Here is a 23,639-nt window from a genome sequence, read left to right as displayed (position 1 = left end):
TATAGGAAGGATGTGATTGCACTCCCTACAGTGCAGAGGAGATTCACCAGGATGTTGCCTGGGCTGGAGCATTTCAGCTATGAAGAGAGACTGAAAAGGCTAGGGTTGTTTTCCTTGGAGCAGAGAAGGCTGAGGGGGGACATGATTGAGGTGTACAAAATTATGAGGGGCATTGATAGGTTAGATAGAAAGAAACTTTTTCCCTTAGCGGAGGGGTCAAGAACCAGGGGGCATAGATTTACGGTAAGGGATAGGAAGTTTAGGGAGGATTTGAGGAAAATATTTTTCACCCAGAGGGTGGTTGGAATCTGGAACACACTGCCTGAAGAGATGGTGGAGGCAGGAACCCTCACAACATTTAAGAAGTATTTAGATGAGCACTTGAAACGACAGAGCATACAAGGCTACGGGCCAAGTGCTGGAAAATAATAGAATAATTGGGTGCTGGATGGCCGGCAGACATGATGGGCCGAAGGGCTTGTTTCTGTGCTGTATAACTCTATGACTCCTACCAAAGTGGATAACCTAACATTTTTCCACATTATATTCGATCTGCCACATTCTTGCCCAGTCACTAAGTCTGTCCAAATCCCCTTTCTCAACAGACATTCCCACCTAGTTTTGTGTCATCCGCGAACTTGGAAATAGTACATTTGTTCCCCACATCCAAATCATTGATATATATTGTGAACAGTTGGGGCCCAAGTACTGATCCCGGCAGTACCCCAACAGACACAGTCTGCCAACGCGTGAATGTCCTGTTTATTCCTACTCTCTGTTTTCTGCCTGTTAACCAATCCTTAATCCATGCAGGTATATTACCCCCTAGCTCATGTGCTTTAATCTTGCTAACCAACCTCCTGTGGGGGTCGTTATCAAAGACCTTCTGAAAATCCAAGTATACCACGTCCATCGAATCCCCTTCATCAATTCTGTTAGTAACATCCTCAAAAAACTCCAACGGGTTCATCAAACATGGTTTCCCATTCATAAATCCATGTTGACTATGCCCAATCAGATTATTATCCAAGTGTCCATTTATCACATCCTGTCTATTGCATGTTGCTTCTGCTGTTTGGCATGCAAGTAGTTGTGTGTTGTAGCTTCACCAGGCTGACACCTCATTTTTAGGTATGCCTGGTGCTCCTCCTGGCATACTCACCTGCACTCCTCATTGAACCAGGGTTGATCCCTTGGCTTGATGGTAATGGTAGAGTAAGAGATTTGCTGGGTCATGAGGTTACAGATTGTGGTCGACTACAATTCTGCTGCTGCTGATGGTCCACAGACTGAGTAGAATGGGCCTATATTCTATGGAGTTTAGAAAAATGAGAGGTGATTTCATTGAAACATAAAAGATTTTGAGAGAGTAGATGCTGTGAATCTGTTTGCCCTGGCTGGAGTCTAGAACTAGGAGGCATAGTCTCAGGATAAAGGTCAGCCATTTAGGATGGAGATCAGGAGAAATTTCTTCACTGAGGATTATGAATCGTTGCAATTCTCTATCCCACAGGGGTGTGCACGTATATTCAAGGCTGACATTGAGAGATTCTTGAAATCTAAGGGAACTAGGTGGTAAAGTGGAGTTGTGGTCGAAGATCAGCCATGATCCTACTGAATGTAGAGCAAGCTCGAGGGGCCGTATGGCCTACTCCAGCTCCTATTTCTAACGCAGGTTGGGAGGGTACACAGGGAGATGAGTAAAGCAGTGCTTGTTGCAGTTTGCTCATTCTGGCATGTTTACAACCCTGCTCTGTTCATTTCTGTAAAATCCATCAGATCTAAGAGCTTGGGTGTATCGTCTGATTTCCCTTCCCCACTCTCATTCCGCACCTCTCCAGGTTGGTAGAATCAAGATACAGATCAGAGTTGATCTAATTAAATGGCGGAACAGGCTCCAGGGACTGAATGGCTTTCTCCTGTCTCCATGTTCCCTCGATCAGGCTTCAGCCAAGGTTACTCTAGTGAGGGATATATAGAGCAGTCACGGCTTCTTATATTCTCTCCTCCTCTGTTGGGGAGCACGGTATCTTCCTCTGGCACCATCCCAAGAGTGTGGCATGGTCCCATTGCACAGAAAGGCCCAGAGTAGTCAGTGTGAAATCCCCATCAAGGCTTCAAACTTACCCATATGGCAGACTGTAAAAGATTAAACAAATTCTAATCTGAAGGCTAGTACAACAGGAAACCAATTAAAGGACAAATCTGATCAGAGTGAGCAGTAAAAGCCAGGAGAAAGAAATGAGATGAACTGTCACTTTAAGATGCTCTTGATGTTCACGCATATGATTCTTCCAAGGTCAACTCTATTCTTGATCACCAATCCCCGGATTGCCGTATGCAAATTGGTTGTTGCATTTCCTACATTACAACAGTGACTACACTTCAAAAAGTACCTTGTTGGTTGTAAAACTACAGAAATGCAAGGTTTCCTTTCACATACTGGTACAGGCCATCAGTTTATTGTAAGTTCCCCCCCTCCTCCCCACCCCCATGGGATATCTATCCCACTAACTCAGCGAGCGGTCATAGAGAAGTTGTTGCTACCACCTGCTCTCAGCTCCTCCTGATGCCAGTAACACTCTCCCCTTCCCTGGTTTCTATTGTTTCTAATGCACTTAGACATCCTTGCCTGTTTGTGGCATTTGATCAGTAAAAATATCGGCCACAGCTGTTGTTGAAGCCCATTAACCCATTTCTCACCTGTAGCTGTATTAACAACTCCATTCACTGTGCCCTCCACATTGTTCTCCTCCTCTGCATAAGCCAGCATCAGGGAACTCTGTCTGGCTGACAACCTCCTGCCAAAGCAAAGAATCAGAGGGAGCAACAATTAGCATTCACAGTCAGTAAGGAACAGACCTTTTCTCAGGCAAAAGGCTCCAAAAGGGACCTTTGCTTTACAACTCTATAATCACCAGCAACCTGCTCGAGCAAATGAATCATTTACAGCAACAATTCAGGCCTGAAATACAACTGTCGTATGGCACAAAGTGGTCGATCACATCCCTAATATGGGTGGCGTCACCGAAAAACTGCCAGACTGCATCCAAGGGGCCAAAAAAAGAGGGACAAAGGTCTTATCCCGACAGGTCCTGGACATCACCCCGTGACCATTTCCCCTCCCACATTGTATATAAAAAGCAGGTCCCTGTGCCTTAAACCCCAATCTTTTGCATCCAAGACTTACAAAACAGAAAGGAGCACAAAAATGGAGCCAGCTTAACTATCACTATAAAAAGTGATCTAAGGGATGGCAAGAGGAATTCTTGGTACAGCATACTCCCAATAATCCAGTCACTTCTTGCCCCGGAAAATTTTAATTAATCAACAGCTTGATTTAAACAATACGAATAACATAGCAAAGTGCTTAACATTTTCAAAGGGTCAGATTTTGAATTATGAGATTGAGAGAGATGGGGAATTTTTCCCATGACCTGGAGTGCTCAGATCATCCACCCATTCATGAGCCCGTCTTTAACAATGGGATGATAACTAGGCAGGTTCTGAGATAGCGGGTGATTTGTTCCACTCCTTCACGTTACCCACTGTGTGGTACTGAAGGTCAAAGTTACTCCCCTCCCCAGATGGAGGTGGTAAAATATTCTAATCACGAGATGAAGGGTAAATAGGATTAGAGTCCCAGTTGATTCTGGTTGCATCCTCAGCACGAAGGTATTACTCACTTTGGGATCTTCACCTTGATGTGGATGTAGTGATCTCCATATCCATAACTGTTAACTTTTGGGATACCTTTACCGGCAAGTCGAATGCTGTGATCAACCTGAATCCCAGCTGGGATCTGCGGATAGAGAGTGAGAGTGAAACAACCGGGGAGGCGGTGGCACAGTGGTAATGTCACTAGACTGGTAGCCCAGAGGCCCAGGCTAATGCTCTGGGGACATGGGTTCGAATCCCACTACGGCAGATGGTGAAATTTGAATTCAATTAGTAAATCTGGAATTAAAAAGCTAGTCTAGTGTGACCATGAAGCCATTGTCGATTGTTGTAAAAACACATCTGGTTCACTAATGACCTTTAGGGAAATAATCTGCTGTCCTTACCTGGTCTGGCCTACATGTGACTCCAGACCCACAGTAATGTGGTTGACTCTTAAAATGCCCTCTGAAATGGCCACTCAGGGCAATTAGGGATGGGCAATAAATGCTGGCTGAACCAGCGACGCCCACATCCCGTGAACAAATAAAAAAAGCAGAAATGGCTCAAGGCAGCAGAGGATGTACTTTCACAAGCTGCACTACTGAGATCAGAAATTCTCAGTGTGAAGGTAAAATGCAAGTGCAAACAGTCACAATCCAACTGGGCGACGGGAACCGATGAGAATAATCAGTCACCATAAGAAATGACAATCTGAAGGGTAAAAGTTAAGGCCTGGCCCAGTGAAAGGTTCCAGTACAGGAATGATGAAGGGTCACTGACCTGAAACGTTAACTCTGCTTCTCTCTACACAGATGCTGCCAGACCTGCTGAGCACTTCCAGCACTTTCTGTTCTTATTCCAGTACAGAGGCCTTGTTTGATCCTGTTTAATCAAACATGCAGGTGCTGCCCTCGCTAGGACAGTCCACGTCACAGCATCGACCGGCAGACCGCCGACCGGCCAGACCGCCGAGACCGCTGCATTGCTGACTGGTTTGAAAGATGTGCCAATTAGTCCGAATGACAAACATGTGCTTGCAATAGGGTTGTCAACACTCTGAATCTGCAGGAATTATACATTAATGTCCAGGGCACTGCTATGAGCATCATGGAGAAAAAAAATCACAAGGGTGGTAAAGAAAACGTTTGCTTCATTCTCTTTCAGCAGTTTTATTGGAGATGGGAAATGGGAAACGGCTGTTTGACTGGGAGGGGCAGTTGAAGGCGGGAGGTTATTAAACCACAAGAATAAGTCTACCCAGAACTGGCGACGGTTGTAGCCCAGTGACACTCACTGTGATATTGATGGTTTCGTGCAGTCCCGGAGCCCGGGCGGTGCCTCCCAGAACTGCCTGTGCTATGGATATATACAGGTCAGAGTGAATGTCAGCTCCCTCCCGTCGAAAGGTCGAGCTCCTTTGGACCTAAACAATTTTTAAAAAATGTATTCAAGCAAAACTGAAACAGCCATAATCCAAGTTGCCTGTCTCAACAGCTCCCCACTGAAACTGTGACTACCTCTACCCTGTCCATCCTGTAAGAGACCCTGTGCAGCATTGATTACCTTTCAGGCCCAATGTGTTTAATGGGACTGTTAACAACATTTTGCATTCCCCCAACTCATCTTCCCGCCCACCAACCCCCCAAAATAATCAGGTGCTCATACTCCTCACTTTACACCTCATACTTCTGGATATATGTCACCAATAAAGAAATTTAAACATAGTCACTCTCTCCAGATCAGGAAAACTGGCTGGAGCCAGAAATGAAATAATTCCTCTCCACCCTCAAAATACTGTGCCAGAAACAAAGATTGAATCTCCTTCATTAAGGATTTTTAAAATAAAAACAACTCTAATCAAAGCTATCAAGTCAGTTTATTAATTACACTTTCTAATAGTCTGATCAGTCCAAAGACAGGGTAACATTCCTCCTCAGCATGCTTGGTTCATGTGACTTACCCTGAAGGTGATGAAAATCTCCTTGCGTCCCACTGGCATCCGTACCGTCTGTCCATCCTCCACACCTGTAACATGTACACACAATGCACCAGGTAAAGCACAGACACTGCCATCACAACCAGTGGCCAAACTCTTTCAAAGCTAAAACTGAAGACAAATGGATTACTCATTGCAATAGATCTCCAGAGACCAAAGATGCCTCAGCTTCAACTACTGCTCTGTCATGAGGCAGCAGGCACGAGTGACTTTACTGCCCACTAGAATCAGCTAATTATCCAGCATCTCTTCTTGGATGGTGTCTGCCCACTAATGTCAAATGAGGGCAGAATCTGGTTCAACTGTAATGCCTTCACCAACAAATAGCCCGAGCGAGGAACAGGAGGAGGCTATTCAGCCCCTTGGGCCTGCTCCGCCATTCAATCAGATCATGGCTGAATGAAACTTCAACTGCATTTAACCGCCTTTGCTCCATGTCCTTCAATATCCTCACCAAGTAAAAAACTTTAGGAAGGCAACTGCTAAGAAAAGATTCTCATCCAACTAGGCCAGTGGCTTCAGGAGCTGAATGGAGTCAATGAGAAATCATTGAATGGATGGGAAGGGGCCAAGACCGTATTAATAATGGATACCTCACGTCTTATAGGTTCCAAACTTTCACTGCAGCACAGACACACTGACATGCCGTTATTGGTAGCCTGGAATTGCTTGGATATGCAGCACCCCTTGTTCCGAGTATAAGAGAGCCCCTTGTACATCACTCCTTTACCAAACTGCCTGTTCATCTGCCCCAGAGCAATGACCTGCTTGGTAACCAGTCCTTACCAGCTGGAACCGGCACCATCACTGTCCTCTTCTGTTTGCTCTGCCCACTCCCTCGGCACACAATACAGGGTGTTGTCATCACGGATCCTCGCCCGCTACATCGCCGACACGTCGAGCGCATCACGAACGGACCGGTGTTCAGGGTTTCCTGCAAGAGGAGAAGCACAGGGCAATGTGCCAGTGATCCCAGCAGCACTGCTAGAATGAAAACCCAAACCTCTTGGGGTTATTCAGTAACTGGTCCACAGGCAGTAGCTGTTCCCCAGACTGCTGCAGTTATCCAAATCCTAAACTAAACTGGAAAACCAGGAAAGTGACAAGATAACTGGGAGAGCTGGAGTTGAGAGAGATTAGGTTGACTTTGACTGAATTGCCTGCCAGTTTCTTTGGAATCAAGGGCCAATAGCATCAGGGATGGGCAGATTGAACATAGGAACATGAGGAAGCCATTCAGCCCCTCTAGTCGGCTCTGCCATTCCATTAGATATTAGCTGATCTATATCTTAACTCCATTTACCCGCCTCTGCTCCAAATCCCTCGATAACCATACCCAACACCAACAAAATCTATCGATCTCGGTCTTGAAAGCTCCAATTGACCTCCAGCATCCACAGCCTTTTGGGAGGAGCGAGTTCCAGATTTCCACTATAATGTGTGCGAAAAAGTGCTTCCCGACTTCCCAACACCAGAGGAAATAGGTTCACTGTATCTACCCTATCGAACCCTTAACGTTTTAAACACCTCAATCAGTTCACTCCTTAATCCTCTAAATTCAAGGGAATACAAATTTATGCAACCTGTCCGCATAATGCAACTCTCCAGGTCCTGCTATCATTCTGATGGGAATCTTGGTTTTACAATTTATCTAGCAGGAAAAACCTTGTTCCCTGTACACGTTCCAAGGGAGGGTGGGTGGAGATTGAGAAATGTCTTGTACCCTGTACCCCTAAAGCAGACATAAAAGCACCCTTTTAGCCTGAAAGCAAATGCCACTGCATCGTTACAGTACCCTGTAGCCTGGATATTGGACTTGTTGCTTTTACATCTATTCATAGAGTCATAGCGATACATAGCACTGAAACAGGCCCTTCGGCCCACCAAGTCTGTGCCGACCAACAACCACCCATTTATACTAATCCTACATTAATCCCATATTCCCTACCATATAGAACTGTAAACAACATTGAACACCTTTGGCTGGCCTCTAGAGCTGAACCCAGGAAAAGACAATGCCTTCAGGAGAGGGAGGGAGGGAGAAAACCAGCAATCATAGAATGATACAGAAGCATTCGGCCCATCGTGCCTGTGCCGGCTGTTTGGTAGAGCTATGTAATTAGTCCCATTCCCTTGCTCGTTCCCCATAGCCCTAAACATTATTTCCTCTCATACAACTTATCAAAGCACAATGTTAAACACTGATCCAAACAAACATGGGCAACTGATGATAGATCTAGGAGAATTTAACAGTTAGCGGTCCCAGATCTCAATGACCAAGGGGCAGCACAGGCACTATGGGCTGAATGGCCTCCACCTGTGCTGTATCATCCTTTGGTTCTATGACTAAATATCTATACTCACCATGCCAGTTCCGTTGCAGTAATGGCAGTGCTGAACTTTAGTTCCTGGCTCGTTTCCCTTACCATCACATCGCTGGCATGTGTCCTCCAGATTCACCGTAATCTCCTTGTTGACACCCTTTGCAGCCTGTGTGAAGGTCAGCTCCATGATGTACTGCGGGGGAGTGGTAGATATTACACATCACAGCATCATCTATCGAGCAATACATAGCAAGATCACCTCGTAAAGCCAATGCAAAGACACGATTCCTGAGCTTGACTCTTAAAAGCATCTAAATCTCTTTCAATCAATAAACTCCTATTTGAAACAAAATTTTCTCTTTCATGGCGATGATAAAAGTGTTTCTTTTTATTTGGTATTGCTTTGATGGCTGTTCCATTAAATCCAATCACAATATCCAAGAGGTTTAAGAGCCAGAATATTGAACCAAGCTTAACCCATTATTAATATCCCAATTTTGCCTGGTAACCTGAAAAGTTCGAGGGAGGATCCAGACTACTAACATGACCTGTGAGATTTATTTCATTACATGTATGACAAGTGAGTTACTTTCAAACATGGTGGATTAAGGAAAGTAACAGTAATGTTGTTAAGGGATATTTAAGGAACAGGAGTTGTTCAGATCTTGGACCCAGTAGTGTATTGCAAACCAGTATCAGCTCCTGCAGAGGTAAGACTGTTCATGCTTGGTAAAGATCTACAGTCTTGCAAAATGTCTTGAACTGTCCCAGGATGGTTTGGCCATTAGTGGCCATCTCTTGGCTGCTGAACTGCCACGTGCCAAAAAGGTAACCAGAAGACGAGCATTCAGACTATCAGCAGATGAACTGCTGCCCAGTGGGTTAAAAATTATCTGATGACCTTGCACAGCAACTTGAAGGCACATAGTGTGGAATGCAAATCGAGTATTAAGACCCAAAGTGGCTCTGAAGTATTTAAGACTGAGATGGACAGATTTTTGGTTTCTCAGGGAATTAAGGGACATTGGAAGCAGGCAGAAAGGTGTTGAGGCAGATCAGCCCTGATCATATCGAATGGTGGAGCAGGCTCAAGGGGCTGTATGGTCTACTCCTACTTCTATTTCTCATATTTTGTTACGACTCCTTCCTATAGGGACACATTTTTTAAAAAATTCGTTCACAGGATGTGGGTGTCGCTGGCCAGGCCAGCATTTATTGCCCATCCCTAATTTCCCATGAGAAGGTGGTGGTGAGTTGCCTTCTTGAACCTCTGCAGTCCATGTGGGGTAGGTACACCCACAGTGCTGTTAGGAAGAGAGTTCCAGGATTTTGACCCAGTGACAATGAAGGAACGGTGATATAATTCCAAGTCAGGATGGTGTGTGGCTTGGAAAGGAATTTGCAGGTGGTGGTGTTCCCATGCATTTGCTGCCCTTGTCCTTCCAGGTGGTAGAAGTTGGGGGTTTGGAAGACTGTCTAAGGTGTCTTGGTGCATTGCTGCAGTGCATCTTGTAGATGGCATATACTGCTGCCACTGTGCGTCAGTGGTGGAGGGAGTGAATGTTTGTAGATGGGGTGCCAATCAAGCAGACTGCTTTGTCCTAGATGGTGTCGAACTTCTTGAGTTTTGTTGGAGCTGCACCCATCCAGGCAAGTGGAGAGTATTCCATCAAACTCCTGACTTGTGCCTTGTAGATGGCGGACAGGCTTTGGGGAGTCAGGAGGTGAGTTATTTTCTGCAGGATTCCTAGCCTCTGACCTGCTCTTGTAGCCACAGTATTTACATGGCTACTCCAGTTCAGTTTCTGGTCAATGGTAACCCCCAGGATGTTGATAGTGGGGGTTTCAGCGATGATCATGCCATTGAATGGCAAGGAGAGATGGTTAGATTCTCTCTTGTTGGAGATGGTCATTGCCTGGCACTTGTCTAGCGTGAATGTTACTTAATACTTATCAGCCCAAGCCTAGATATTGTCCAGGTCTTGCTGCATTTCTGCACAGACTGCTTCAGGATCTGTGAAGTTCAGTGAGCTGTGCAAGATCAGCTCCTGACTCTGGATTTAACCTGGGAGGTTCTACACATTCATGCAACTGGGGAAAAAGTTTCAGTGCAACCAGTCTCTTGGGGAGGAATGTTGGGGGTGAATGGTGAAGAGAGCAAGGAATTGTCCTTCCCTGAGAGTAACAGAATCAAAGAACATAAGAGCAGGGAGGTTATGATGGAGTTGTATAAAATGCTAGTTTGGCCACAGCTGGAGTACTGTGTACAGTTCGGGGCACCACACTATAGTAAGGATCTGATTGCACTGGAGAAGGTGCAGAGGAGATTCACCAGGATGTTGCCTGGGCTGGAGCATTTCACCTATGAAGAGAGATTGGATAGGCTAGGGTTGTTTTCCTTAGAGCAGAGAAAGCTGAGGGGAGACTTGATTGAGGTATACAAAATTATGATGGGCATAGATAGGAAGAAACATTTTCCCTTAGCGGAGGTGTCAATAACTGGGGGCATAGATTTAAGGTAAGGGGCAGGAGGTTTAGAGGGGATTTGAGGAAAGGTTTTTTCACCGAGGGTGGTTGGCATCTGGAACACTACCTGAAGGGATGGTAGAGGCAGGAACCCTCAACATTTAAGTATCTAGATGAGCACTTGAAAGGCCATAGCACATAAGACTACGGGCCAAGTGCTGGAAAATGGGATTAGAATAGTTAGGTGCTTGATGGCCGGCACGGACCCAATGGGCCGAAGGGCCTGTTTCTGTGCTGTATAACTCTATAAAGTTCCTTGGATAACTGAATGGTTAGCTCACTCACTTCCTGGTGTTGATCAAAGATGGTGTTAAAATCTCTGAATCCAGACCCGGTAAACTCCCCAAAGATGCGTCTGAAGAGCTCCTCTGGATCCACTGAAGGGCCCGACTGCCAGTATTGCTGGCTCCTTGACCCTCCTGCATCAAACCCTGCTGCCCCGTAGATGTCATACTGTTTCCTCTGCACTTCGTCACTCAGCACCTGCAACCCATAACGAGCATTAACCAGAGCCACAAAGCCTATTACCACTGTAAGTTAACAAGTAAGCTCTAGGACAGAGACCCTCAGGAACCCTATACTGCCACTGCAGACCAAACACAGTGATCGCCTATTACAAATAATTTTTGCACTTCCTACCTCAGCTTTAATATTCCCACTGTGCCGTTCCCCTTCAAACAGGAGGGTGGAAACAGACATTGCAGCTTACAACACAGGAGACAGTTCAAACCATCATACCTTTATCAGTGCAGAAACAGAAGACTGGCCCCTTCTCTCACAAGTGCCCCCCCCCCCAAAAAAAAAACCAGCTCACAGGCACACACAGTTCTTGACCCCTCTCTTCCCCCACACCTCCAGAGTGGAGATGCTGTGACTGTTGAAATTTGCTTTCCACCCAACATGATCACAGCCACCCAGAAACATTACCCTCCTTCCCAGAGAAATTGTTTTATTAGTGCCAATACTTTCAGATGCCTTCATTAGGCTAGGTCCATTACCTCATAAGCTTCTGCCACCTGGGAAAATTTCTCCTTTGCTTTTGGGTCTTTGTTTGTGTCTGGGTGGTATTTCTTTGCAAGCTGTATACGTAACAACACAAGGTTTGATTAAATGTTACAGGCAGTTACATCGAGCCCAGTCTCCCAACCCTCAGGCTTCACACTGGCAAGTTCGCCAGTGACTCAAATCTGTTTGATTTCAGCAATTTCCCCAATTTAATCAAACTGCAGCCTCACAGCTCCAGGGACCCGGGTTCGAATCTGGGTACTGCCTGTGTGGAGTTTGCAAGTTCTCCCTGTGTCTGCGTGGGTTTTCTCCGGGTGCTCCGGTTTCCTCCCACAAGCCAAAAGACTTGCAGGTTGATAGGTAAATTGGCCATTATAAATTGTCACTAGTATAGGTAGGTGGTAGGGAAATATAGGAACAGGTGGGGATGTTTGGTAGGAATATGGGATTAGTGTAGGATTAGTATAAATGGTTATAATAATAATTATAATAATTATAAAGATGCTTTCAAGATGGCTCCTGGGCTGGAAGCTCCCTAGGAAGCTCCCTTGCTGTTCAACTCTATCCATGGCCATCTGCTCCCATCCCTAACGTTTTCTCCCCCAATCTGCCCTCTTAAACTGTTTAAATTCCCCTGGCTCTTTAAATCAGTTCATTTTAGCCCTATCTAAAAGTTAACAGTTAGTTTAGTGTATGTTACCTGGGCCCACTGCCCTCCCCCAGCCACACCTGCTCTTTGTTTTCTCAATGAAATTGATCCGGATGAAACTGACGAGAACAGCTGCCGATACTTTAATCTCCGATCCTGCTGTCTTCACAGTCCAGAGTGTCTGCAGCCACGGCATGCGGTAAGTCCATTGAGGTGAAGAAGGAGCTGCGGGACCCGAGAGAAGTCCTGGGAAAAGGTGCCCCGAACACCCAAAACATCCACGAACGGCACCCCCCCCCCCCCCCCCCCGGCCGCAACTTCAAAGCGCCCGCGGGAGATGGCTCGGAGAGCATCTGCAGCGCACTGTCGGCAATGCTGCATGCCTTTATTTAAACCACTGCAAAAAAAACCCTTAACAAATGTAATCACCTCTAAGTCTGCCAAATGATGCTTCACCTCCCGAAGGACGTGGATGAGCTTTCCGGACGTCGATGGTGGGCACTGAGGAAATGGCTTATTACCTGCACCAGATTCCACCCCCCTCCCCCCCCCCTTTACCCCCCTTCCACCCCCCCCACCCCCGTCCCCTTCCCTGCTCCACCCTCTCAGCTCACCCCCTCACAACCCCGTCCCAGCCCGCCCCCCCCTCGCACCATCTTCACCCCGCACCCCCTTCCCCTGCACCCCCCCCCCCACCCCCTCCCTCTACCCCTCCCCCTTGCATCCCCTCCTCCAACCGGCACCATCCTACACCTGTGTAGGGGCCCCAACAACCCCACTGCCTTGTGGGCGTCTCGGGAGAGACCAAGGCTAAGGGAGTAAACCCTAACAGAAAATCCGGAGCGGAACCCCGTAGGCGGTCATGTGTCACCTTTGGCATGTTTCCGGCAGTTCCTGCAGTCATACTGGTGCCAAACGTCGTGTCCTGCACTCCTTTGGACCCCACCAGAAAGGCCGAGAGGGGGGTTTTGACGACTGGGCAACTCTCAACCTCCATAAATTTGCCCAGGCATGCGCCATGGAGAGGTCACTCCATAGTTGCCTCACAGCGACTGAAACAACACGGAAGGCAGCAGTTACGGGTTATAAGTCCAGATATATTGGCGTAGAAACTGGGCGCCACGGGTTGCCTTTGTCGGTGGGAGAGGTCATTGCACCTCACTGGACAGCTACCGCCCGCCTCAAACCGGGCAGCCCCCGGTCAATAAGGTTCTGTCCCGCCACAGTCTGCCTGCTTCAATGGGTGCTTGGAGCTCAGGGTCATTGCCCGAAAGGTGGACTGATACACCGCACCAAACAACATGAAAAAAGGAAAGAAGGTACCAGCCCTTCGCTTTGCAAGCTGGAACGTCAGAACTATGTGTCCTGGCCTGTCGGAAGACCTTACACAAATCAACGATTCTCGGAAGACCGCCATCATTAACAACGAGCTCAGTAGACTCAATGTGGACATTGCAGCACTTCAGGAGACTCGCCTCCCCGCGAGTGGCTCTCTAGCAGAGCAAGACTACACCTTCTTCTGGCAGGGCAGGGATCCTGAAGAACCAAGACAGCATGGAGTGGGCTTCGCCATCAGAAACTCCTTGCTCAGCATGATAGAGCCTCCCTCAAATGGCTCGGAACGCATACTGTCCATCCGACTGCTCACCACCTCTGGTCCAGTACACCTACTCAGCATCTATGCTCCAACACTCTGTTCCGCACCTGAAGCTAAAGACCAGTTCTATGAACAACTCCATAACATCATTAGCAGCATCCCCAACACCGAACACCTATTCCTGCTGGGGGACTTTAATGCCAGGGTTGGGGCCGACCATGACTCATGGCCCTCCTGCCTTGGGCGCTATGGCGTTGGAAGGATGAATGAGAACGGGCAGAGACTGCTTGAGTTGTGTACCTATCATAACCTCTGCATCACCAACTCGTTCTTTCACACTAAACCCTGTCACCAGGTTTCATGGAGGCACCCAAGATCACGTCGTTGGCACCAGCTAGACCTCATTGTCACAAGGCGAGCCGCCTTAAACAGTGTTCAAATCACACGCAGCTTCCACAGTGCGGACTGCGACACCGACCACTCCCTGGTGTGCAGCAAGGTTAGACTCAGACCAAAGAAGTTGCATCATTCCAAGCAGAAGGGCCACCCGCGCATCAACACGAGCAGAATTTCTCACCCACAGCTGTTACAAAAATTTCTAAATTCACTTGTAACAGCCCTTCAAAACACTCCCACAGGGGATGCTGAGACCAAGTGGGCCCACATCAGAGACGCCATCTATGAGTCAGCTTTGACCACCTACGGCAAAAGTGCGAAGAGAAATGCAGACTGGTTTCAATCTCATAATGAAGAGCTGGAACCTGTCATAGCCGCTAAGCGCATTGCACTTTTGAACTACAAGAAAGCCCCCAGCGATTTAACATCCGCAGCACTTAAAGCAGCCAGAAGTACTGCACAAAGAACAGCTAGGCGTTGCGCAAACGACTACTGGCAACACCTATGCAGTCATATTCAGCTGGCCTCAGACACCGGAAACATCAGAGGAATGTATGATGGCATGAAGAGAGCTCTTGGGCCAACCATCAAGAAGATCACCCCCCTCAAATCTAAATCGGGGGACATAATCACTGACCAACGCAAACAGATGGACCGCTGGGTTGAGCACTACCTAGAACTGTACTCCAGGGAGAATGCTGTCACTGAGACTGCCCTCAATGCAGCCCAGCCTCTACCAGTCATGGATGAGCTGGACATACAGCCAACCAAATCGGAACTCAGTGTTGCCATTGATTCCCTAGCCAGCGGAAAAGCCCCTGGGAAGGACAGCATTACCCCTGAAATAATCAAGAGTGCCAAGCCTGCTATACTCTCAGCACTACATGAACTGCTATGCCTGTGCTGGGACGAGGGAGCAGTACCCCAGGACATGCGCGATGCCAACATCATCACCCTCTATAAAAACAAAGGTGACCGCGGTGACTGCAACAACTACCGTGGAATCTCCCTGCTCAGCATAGTGGGGAAAGTCTTTGCTCGAGTCGCTCTGAACAGGCTCCAGAAGCTGGCCGAGCGCGTCTACCCTGAGGCACAGTGTGGCTTTCGTGCAGAGAGATCGACTATTGACATGCTGTTCTCCCTTCGTCAGATACAGGAGAAATGCCGTGAACAACAGATGCCCCTCTACATTGCTTTCATTGATCTCACCAAAGCCTTTGACCTCGTCAGCAGACGTGGTCTCTTCAGACTACTAGAAAAGATCGGATGTCCACCAAAGCTACTAAGTATCATCACCTCATTCCATGACAATATGAAAGGCACAATTCAACATGGTGGCTCCTCATCAGAGCCCTTTCCTATCCTGAGTGGTGTGAAACAGGGCTGTGTTCTCGCACCCACACTTTTTGGGATTTTCTTCTCCCTGCTGCTTTCACATGCGTTCAAATCCTCTGAAGAAGGAATTTTCCTCCACACAAGATCAGGGGGCAGGTTGTTCAACCTTGCCCGTCTAAGAGCGAAGTCCAAAGTACGGAAAGTCCTCATCAGAGAACTCCTCTTTGCTGACGATGCTGCTTTAACATCTCACACTGAAGAATGCCTGCAGAGTCTCATCGACAGGTTTGCGTCTGCCTGCAATGAATTTGGCCTAACCATCAGCCTCAAGAAAACGAACATCATGGGGCAGGATGTCAGAAATGCTCCATCCATCAATATTGGCGACCACGCTCTGGAAGTGGTTCAAGAGTTCACCTACCTAGGCTCAACTATCACCAGTAACCTGTCTCTAGATGCAGAAATCAACAAGCGCATGGGTAAGGCTTCCACTGCTATGTTCAGACTGGCCAAGAGAGTGTGGGAAAATGGCGCACTGACACGGAACACAAAAGTCCGAGTGTATCAGGCCTGTGTCCTCAGTACCTTGCTCTACGGCAGCGAGGCCTGGACAACGTATGCCAGCCAAGAGCGACGTCTCAATTCATTCCATCTTCGCTGCCTTCGGAGAATACTTGGCATCAGGTGGCAGGACTATATCTCCAACACAGAAGTCCTTGAAGCGGCCAACATCCCCAGCTTATACACACTACTGAGTCAGCGGCGCTTGAGATGGCTTGGCCATGTGAGCCGCATGGAAGATGGCAGGATCCCCAAAGACACATTGTACAGCGAGCTCGCCACTGGTATCAGACCCACCGGCCGTCCATGTCTCCGTTATAAAGACGTCTGCAAACGCGACATGAAATCGTGTGACATTGATCACAAGTCGTGGGAGTCAGTTGCCAGCATTCGCCAGAGCTGGCGGGCAGCCATAAAGACAGGGCTAAATTGTGGCGAGTCGAAGAGACTTAGTAGTTGGCAGGAAAAAAGACAGAGGCGCAAGGGGAGAGCCAACTGTGCAACAGCCCCAACAAACAAATTTCTCTGCAGCACCTGTGGAAGAGCCTGTCACTCCAGAATTGGCCTTTATAGCCACTCCAGGCGCTGCTTCACAAACCACTGACCACCTCCAGGCGCGTATCCATTGTCTCTCGAGATAAGGAGGCCCAAAAGAAAGTATAAATGGGTGGTTGATGGTCGGCACAGACTCGGTGGGCCGAAGGGCCTGTTTCAGTGCTGTATCTCTAATCTAATCTAATCTTAATCATTTTTGATTTTTTTTTTGTTTCAATTTTCCAGGAAACACCACAGTGTGAACAGTGTATACTTATTATTTTAAAAGCAGCTTCTTTTCTGAAACGGGATTCAAATTTCACAGTAGCACAAAGTTTCTGGGCCATTTATCTAGCTATTTTGACATGCAGTATTCCAGGGCAAGTTTCAGATCACTGTGGACATACCTGTGTCACCATTACAAAACGGCAGGCAGTAAATCCCAGGAACGTGGGCTCAATAATCAGCAGAGCTGGGTGATAGAGCTGAAGCAGTGGCTGGAGCATTACAAGTGGATTCAGCCGCTCTCCTCTCCTTCAATGCGGGGGTATTTGCGCGGGCTGGGGGGGGGGGGGGGGGGTCATAAATCAAAAGTGGCTACTTAGAATTCCTGATCGTCAAACTGTAGACTGGCGAAATCAACTCCTCCACAACAGGAGCAGAGGAGGAGGAAGGGATCAAGATAAATTAAATGGAACTAAGATTCCAGCCACACAGCTTGAGTTGATACCGTTTGATGGCCAGAATGTGGATGTTCAATGGATTATTCTGACTGCTGGTTTGGTGCAACTAAAAAGGGTGTACACTCAGCATTCCCACTGGCTACCTGGATAAAATGACCTATTCTTGTCATACCTGGTAGTAGGCCTTCTTTATCTCTCTCTGTGTTGAGTTGCGTGGGATCCCTAACACCTCGTAATAATCAGCCTTGGCTAAAGTAGAAGACGTGTGAAATCCAGCAATGCTCAGAGGATGTGGTGCAGAGCCTTGAGGTGGTGGAGAAAATGAACAATTAGGAAAAGCACCCACAATCACCTGCAGAGAAATTGTAACAAGCCATTTACTCCCCCCACATGAAGGAGCGACCCTCTCCCCTCCTCTGAAAACTGGCAGCAGTTACATCATTCGAATGGCCATTCGTCTGGAGTACCAGCGATATTCATCGGGTTTCTCACAACCAAGTCCAATCCTTTCCTTATCAAACGGCCAGTTCCCCACCCCAAGAGGTCAGTGGGTCGGGGGGGGGGGGGGGGGGGGGGGCACTGACTCGGCCCAGCCTGGAGGTGTTTCGGGGTGGGTAACACTGACCCTGTCTAGATTGGAGACTCTGAAGTTGCTATCCTACTGTCAGGGGGTGGGGGAAGGCGATGCTAAAGTTCCCGGCCCCGGCCCGCTCCCCTTACCGGGCAGCCGCAACCTCAGCTCCAGGCCGAATCTGAGGCCCAGACCACCGGCCGACAGTAGTCCAGGGCCCTTCCCCAACGCGGTACATAGGCTGCGGGTGCCGAATATCCGTAGTGCCCCGGCATCAAGTCGCCCGGACCAGGCTCCAGCCGCCGGCCTCCAGGTCACCGACAACAAGCGTGAACAGCAAGCAGCCGCCATGTTAGCGCCTGCGCAGTCCAAAGGCTCCCCACCGTCACTGCGCCGGCGCAAAGCCGGCTCCGTCATCACACGCTGCGCCTGCGCAACAGGCCTATGGACTCCACCCAGCTCCAGAGCCCCGGGTTCAGACCCCCCCTCAACTCACCTCCAGGTCCTGGGCCCAGACCCAGACCCCCCTGAACTCACTTCCAAAGCCCCGGGCCCAGACTCCCCTCCAGAGTCCCGGGCCCCCCTCCACTCACCTCCAGAGCCCCAGGCCCCCCTCAATTGACCTCCAGTGCCCCGAGCCTGGGCCCCTCCTCAACCCAGATCCAGAACTCCGGGCACCCCTCCACCCAGCTCCAAAGCGCTGAGCCAGGGCAACCCCTCCCCCACCCCACACCCAGCTCCAGAACCCTGCCCCCCCCCCACACCCAGCTCCAGAACCCTGCCCCCCCCCACCTTGCTCCAGAGCCCTGGGCCCACCCACACCCAGCCCCATAACCCTGCCCCCCCCCCACACCCAGCCCCATAACCCTGCCCCCCTCCCACCCAGCTCCAGAACCCTGCCCCCCCCCACCCAGCTCCAGAAATCTGCCCCCCCACCCAGCTCCAGAACCCCTCCCCCCCAACCCAGCTCCAGAACCCTACCGCCCCCAGCTCCAGAACCCTGCCCCCTCACCTAGCTCCCGGATCCTGCCCCCCCCCCCTACCTAGCTCCCGGATCCTGCCCCCCCCCCTACCTAGCTCCCGAATCCAGCCCCCCCCCCCCACCTAGCTCCCGAATCCAGCCCCCCCCCCCCACCTAGCTCCCGAATCCAGCGGATGAAGGCGCAGCTCACCAGGAAGATGTTGATGGACTGGTCAGTTGGGCAGAAAAGTGATAAATGGAATTCAACCCGGAGAAGTGTGAGGTGATGCATTTGGGAAGGTCAAACATGGAAAAGGAATACACAATTAATGGGAGAATACTGAGAAGTGTAGAGGAAGTAAGGGACCTTGGAGTAAGTATCCACAGATCCCTGAAGGTAGCAGAACAGGTCGATAAGGTGGTTAAGAAGACATATGGAATAATTTCCTTTATTAGCCGAGGTATAGAATACAAGAGCAGGGAGGTTATGTTGGAACAGTATAACTCATTGGTTAGGCCACAACTTCAGTACTGTGTGCAGTTCTGGTCACCTTACAGAAAGGATGTAATTGCATTAGCGAGGGTACAGAGGAGATTTACAAGGATGTTGCCAGGACTGGAAAATGCAGCTATGAGGAAAGGTTGGATAGACTGGGGTTGTTCTCCTTGGAACAGAGAATGCTGAGGGGAGATTTGATTGAAATGCACAAAATTGTGAGGAGCCTATTTCACTTAGCAGAGAGGTCAGTGACTGGGGGGCATAGATTTAAAGTGATTGGTGGAAAGATTAGAGGGGAGATGAGGAAAAACTTTTTCACCCAGAGCTGGGGGTCTGGAACTCTCTGCCTGTAATGGTAGTTGTGACAGAAACCCTAAACTCATTTAAAAGGTATCTAGATATGCACCTCAAGTGCCATAACCTGCAGGGCTACAGATCAAATGCTGGAAGGTAAGATTAGACTGGATGGCTCATTTTTCAACCGGCGCAGTCACAAGGGCCAAGTGGCCTCTTTCAGTGCCATAAACTTTCTATGATTGTACCACCACCTTGGAGGGAAATTAGAGATGGGCAATAAATGCTGTCCGAGCCAGTGACATCCACATCCTGTGAATGAATAAGAAAAATTATAGTCCATCTGGTGCAGGTACACCCACAGTGCTGTTAAGGAGGGAGTTCCAGGATTTTGGTCCAGCGACTGTGAAGGAACGGCGATATAGTTCCAAGTCAGGATGGTGTGTGACTTGGAGGGGAACTTGCAGGTGGTGGTGTTGAGCTTCCTGAGTGTTGTTGGAGCTGCACCCATCCAGGCATATGGAGAGTATTCCATCACATGCCTGACTTGTGCCTTGTAGATGGCGGACAGGCTTTGGGGAGTCAGGAGGTGAGTTACTGTCCACAGAATTCCCAGCCTCTGACCTGCTCTTGTAGCTACAGTATTTATGTGCTCATCCAGTTATGTTTCTGGTCAATGGTAACGCTCAGGATGTGGACGGGGGATTCAGTGATGGTAATGCCATTCAATTTCAAGGGGAGATAGTTGGATTCTCTCTTGTGGAGATGGTCATGCCTGGCACTTTAGTGCCACAAATGTAACTTGTGTCAGGCAAGCCCCCCCCCCCCCGCCCCTTCCAAGAATGTGGAAAATTAATTTTGCCACATGAACATTGATTTTGGACTGTTGGCGAAAAAGAACTTGCTTTAAAAAGCAATTGGAGACTTTGGCTGGAGAGATATTAGCATATCAACAGACAGTACTTCAAAGGACAAGGGGGCTATTCCCTACTCAAATTTAATCCACAATGGACTTTTGATTACCAGACGTTGAAGGTGGAAAAGTTAGCTTTCCAGGTTAACTGCTAAGATGGCCGAATAACAAGCAGACGTGGTTGGACCGGTTTGGGTCAATGACTAACTTACTGTTAAAGTTTTTTGAATTTGAAATCAGAAAGCTGTTTACTGCTGGACTGCAAAAGACCTCTCGTGGCTGGCTCGCCGCAGCCTCTCCTGAAAACCACTGAAGACATATGAACTCCAAAAGAAAAAAGTCTCCTACAGTGAACAAGGTTTAAGAAGAATACTGGGCCCCAACGAAAAGCAAGATCTACCTACAGCGAGCTTGAAGAACAGTAAAATTAAAAAAAATCCCTCTTCAGAGATTGCCTCAAACTCTCCATTTAATTCTTCTTCTGTCTCTATTTTCATGTGCGTATCGCATATGCACGCTAGCATGGGGCGTGTTGTATATCTGTGGACGTTAATCGTATTAGAGTTTAAGTTTAAGGTTTAATAAATGTCACTTCTTTAAAGAAACCCTGGTGTGCTCATTTCGTTGTCTTATAATTGGAAAGCTGTGAACAAGGAATCACCAAAGGAGGAACTCAAAACATGTGTTTAAAATTAAAACCCTGTTACAAGACCAGGTGAAGACAGTAAAAGACACCTAGACACCTTTCTCACCTGGTCGTAACACTTGCCACTTATCAGCCCAAGTCTGGATGTTGCCCAGGTCTTGCTGCATCTGGACTGCTTCAGTATCTGAGGAGTCGTGAATGGTACTGAACGTTGTGCAATCATCAGCGAACATCCTCACTTCTGACCTTACGATAGAGGGATGTTCCGGGCTCCCTAAACCCTGCTCCAGGCCCCCAATATCCTGCTCCAGGCTCCGGGCTCCAGGCCCCCTAAACCCTGCAATAAAAGCAAAATACTGCGGATGCTGGAAATCTAAAACAAAAACAAGAAATGCTGGAATCACTCAGCAGGTCTGGCAGCATCTGTGGAAAGAGAAGCAGAGTTAACGTTTCGGGTCAGCGACCCTTCATTCCTGGGACCCGCCATCCCAGGAATCAGTCTGCTGCACTCCATAGCACGAAGAAAAATAATAGCTTGTTATGTGCAGTTCCGAAGAAGGGTCGCTGACCCGAAACGTTAACTCTGCTTCTCTTTGCACAGATGCTGCCAGACCTGCTGAGTGATTCCAGCATTTCTTGTTTTTGCCCCTAAACCCTGCTCCAGGTTCAGGGCCCCGGGACCCTGCTCCAGGCCCCCTAAACCCTGCTCTGGGCTCCAGGCCCCCTAAACCCTGCTCCAGGCTCTGGGCCCCAGACCCTGCAGCAGGCCCCTAAACCCTGACCCAGGCACCTTTTTTTATTCTTTCATGAGATGTGGGCGTCGCTGGAAAGATCAGCATTTTGTTGTCCATCCCTAATTGCCCTTGACAACTGAGTGGCTCACTTGGCCATTTCCATTTCAGAGGCCTGTTCGGAGTCGACTACATTGCTGTGGGTCTGGAGTCACATGTCGAATAGACCAGTTAAAGATGGCAGATTTCCTTCCCTGAAGGACATAGTCATATATGGCACAGAAGGAGACCATTCAAGCCATTGAGTCCATGCTGGCTGTCCATGGAACTATCCAATCAGTCCCACTTCCCCGCTCAATCCCGATAATCCTGCAGGTCTATTTCTCTCAGGTGGCCATTCCAACTGCCTCTAGAAGTCATTGATTGTCTCCACTTCCACCACCCTTGTAAGTAGCGAGTTCCAGGTCATTACCACCCACTATGTAAACATGTTCTTCCTCCATCTCTTGCCTTACCTTCAATCTGTGTCTCCTGTCCTTGTACCATTAGTTAATGGGAACAGTTTTTCCTTCTCTAACTTTTCAAAGCCTATCATAATCTTGCACACTTCTATTAAATCTCCCCTCAATCTCCTTTGTTCTAAGGAGAACAACCCCAGCTTTTCCAACCTAACCTTGGAACTAAAATCCCTCATCCCTGAACCATTCTGGTAAATCTCCTCTGCACCCTCTCAAGGACCTTCACATCCTTCCTGAAATATGGTGACCAGAACTGGATGCAATACTCTAGTTGGGGCCTAACCACAGCTTTATAAAGGTTCAGCATAACTTCCTTGCTTTTGTACTCAATAAAATCCAAGATCCAATATGCTTTGCGAACCACTCCATATGTCCTGCCACCTTCAAAGATCAATGGACACGCACCACCATTAGAAACATAGAAAATAGGAGCAGGAGTAGGCCATTCGGCCCTTCGAGCCTGCTTCGCCATTCATTATGATCATGGCTGATCAACTCAGTAACCTATTCCCGCTTTCACCCCATACCCTTTGATCATTTTAGTCCCAAGAGCTATATCTAACTCCTTGAAAACATACAATGTTCTGGCTTCAACTGCTTTCTGTGGTAGTGAATTCCACAGGCTCACCACTCTCTGGGTGAAGAAATTTATCCTCCTCGCAGTCCTGAAAGGTATACCCCATATCCTTAGACTATGACCCCTGATTCTGGACTCCCCCACCATCGGGAACATCCTTCCTGCATCTACCCTGTCAAGTCCTGTTAGAATTTTATAGGTTTCTATGAGATTCCCCCTCACTCTTCTGAACTCCAGCGAATATAATCCCAACCGACTCAATCTCTCCTCATGCTTCAGACCCGCCATCCCAGGAATCAGTCTGCTGCACTCCATAGCACGAACATCTTTCCTCAGATGAGGAGACCAAAACTGCACACAATATTCCAGGTGTGGCAGCAGTTTTGCTGACCTTGGGGTCTACAGCTCTTTGCTTTTATGACTCGTTTGTCTGCAGCAGCCTGCTAAGCAAAACCGCAACCCACACAGACGTTATCAACGGGCGAATGTGGTATCTGGAGTATGCATTAACTTAAGAAAAATAATAGCTTGTTATGTACAGCCTTATGCGAAGCTGACCTCGGATTCTACATGATGTATAGTCACGAAGGCCGTCCTGTGACTGTCTCATAGTTCTGTAACTAATTGGGAAATTATCAGATCGGCATCTGTTGTACTATATAA

The 23,639-nt window shown here is 48.3% G+C and overlaps 1 protein-coding gene across 3 annotated transcripts in view; it reads right to left on the bottom strand.

The window, feature by feature from the left end:
- The window catches only part of dnaja3a (DnaJ heat shock protein family (Hsp40) member A3a), a 34,247-nt gene extending 15,978 nt beyond the window's left edge, over positions 1-18,269 (bottom strand). For 2 of the 3 annotated variants that reach the window (XM_068056677.1, XM_068056679.1), the window contains exons 1-10: positions 17,987-18,269; positions 17,439-17,569; positions 11,505-11,585; positions 10,792-10,989; positions 8,021-8,173; positions 6,443-6,590; positions 5,621-5,685; positions 4,955-5,083; positions 3,687-3,802; positions 2,704-2,801 (exon numbers count right to left, since the gene is read on the bottom strand). In XM_068056677.1, the coding sequence (XP_067912778.1) occupies positions 2,704-2,801; positions 3,687-3,802; positions 4,955-5,083; positions 5,621-5,685; positions 6,443-6,590; positions 8,021-8,173; positions 10,792-10,989; positions 11,505-11,585; positions 17,439-17,569; positions 17,987-18,254 (1,387 nt within the window). In that variant the 5' untranslated portion in view covers positions 18,255-18,269. The remainder of the gene's footprint in view (positions 1-2,703; positions 2,802-3,686; positions 3,803-4,954; positions 5,084-5,620; positions 5,686-6,442; positions 6,591-8,020; positions 8,174-10,791; positions 10,990-11,504; positions 11,586-17,438; positions 17,570-17,986) is intronic. The other variant, XM_068056678.1, reaches the window with a different exon arrangement.
- Between the last annotated feature and the right edge of the window lie 5,370 nt (positions 18,270-23,639).

Source organism: Heterodontus francisci, chromosome 24, assembly GCF_036365525.1.
Source record: "Heterodontus francisci isolate sHetFra1 chromosome 24, sHetFra1.hap1, whole genome shotgun sequence".
In the NCBI taxonomy this organism is placed as follows: domain Eukaryota; kingdom Metazoa; phylum Chordata; class Chondrichthyes; order Heterodontiformes; family Heterodontidae; genus Heterodontus; species Heterodontus francisci.
The sequence above is the reverse complement of the archived record's forward strand: the minus strand, read 5'-3'. Positions and strand labels throughout refer to the sequence as shown.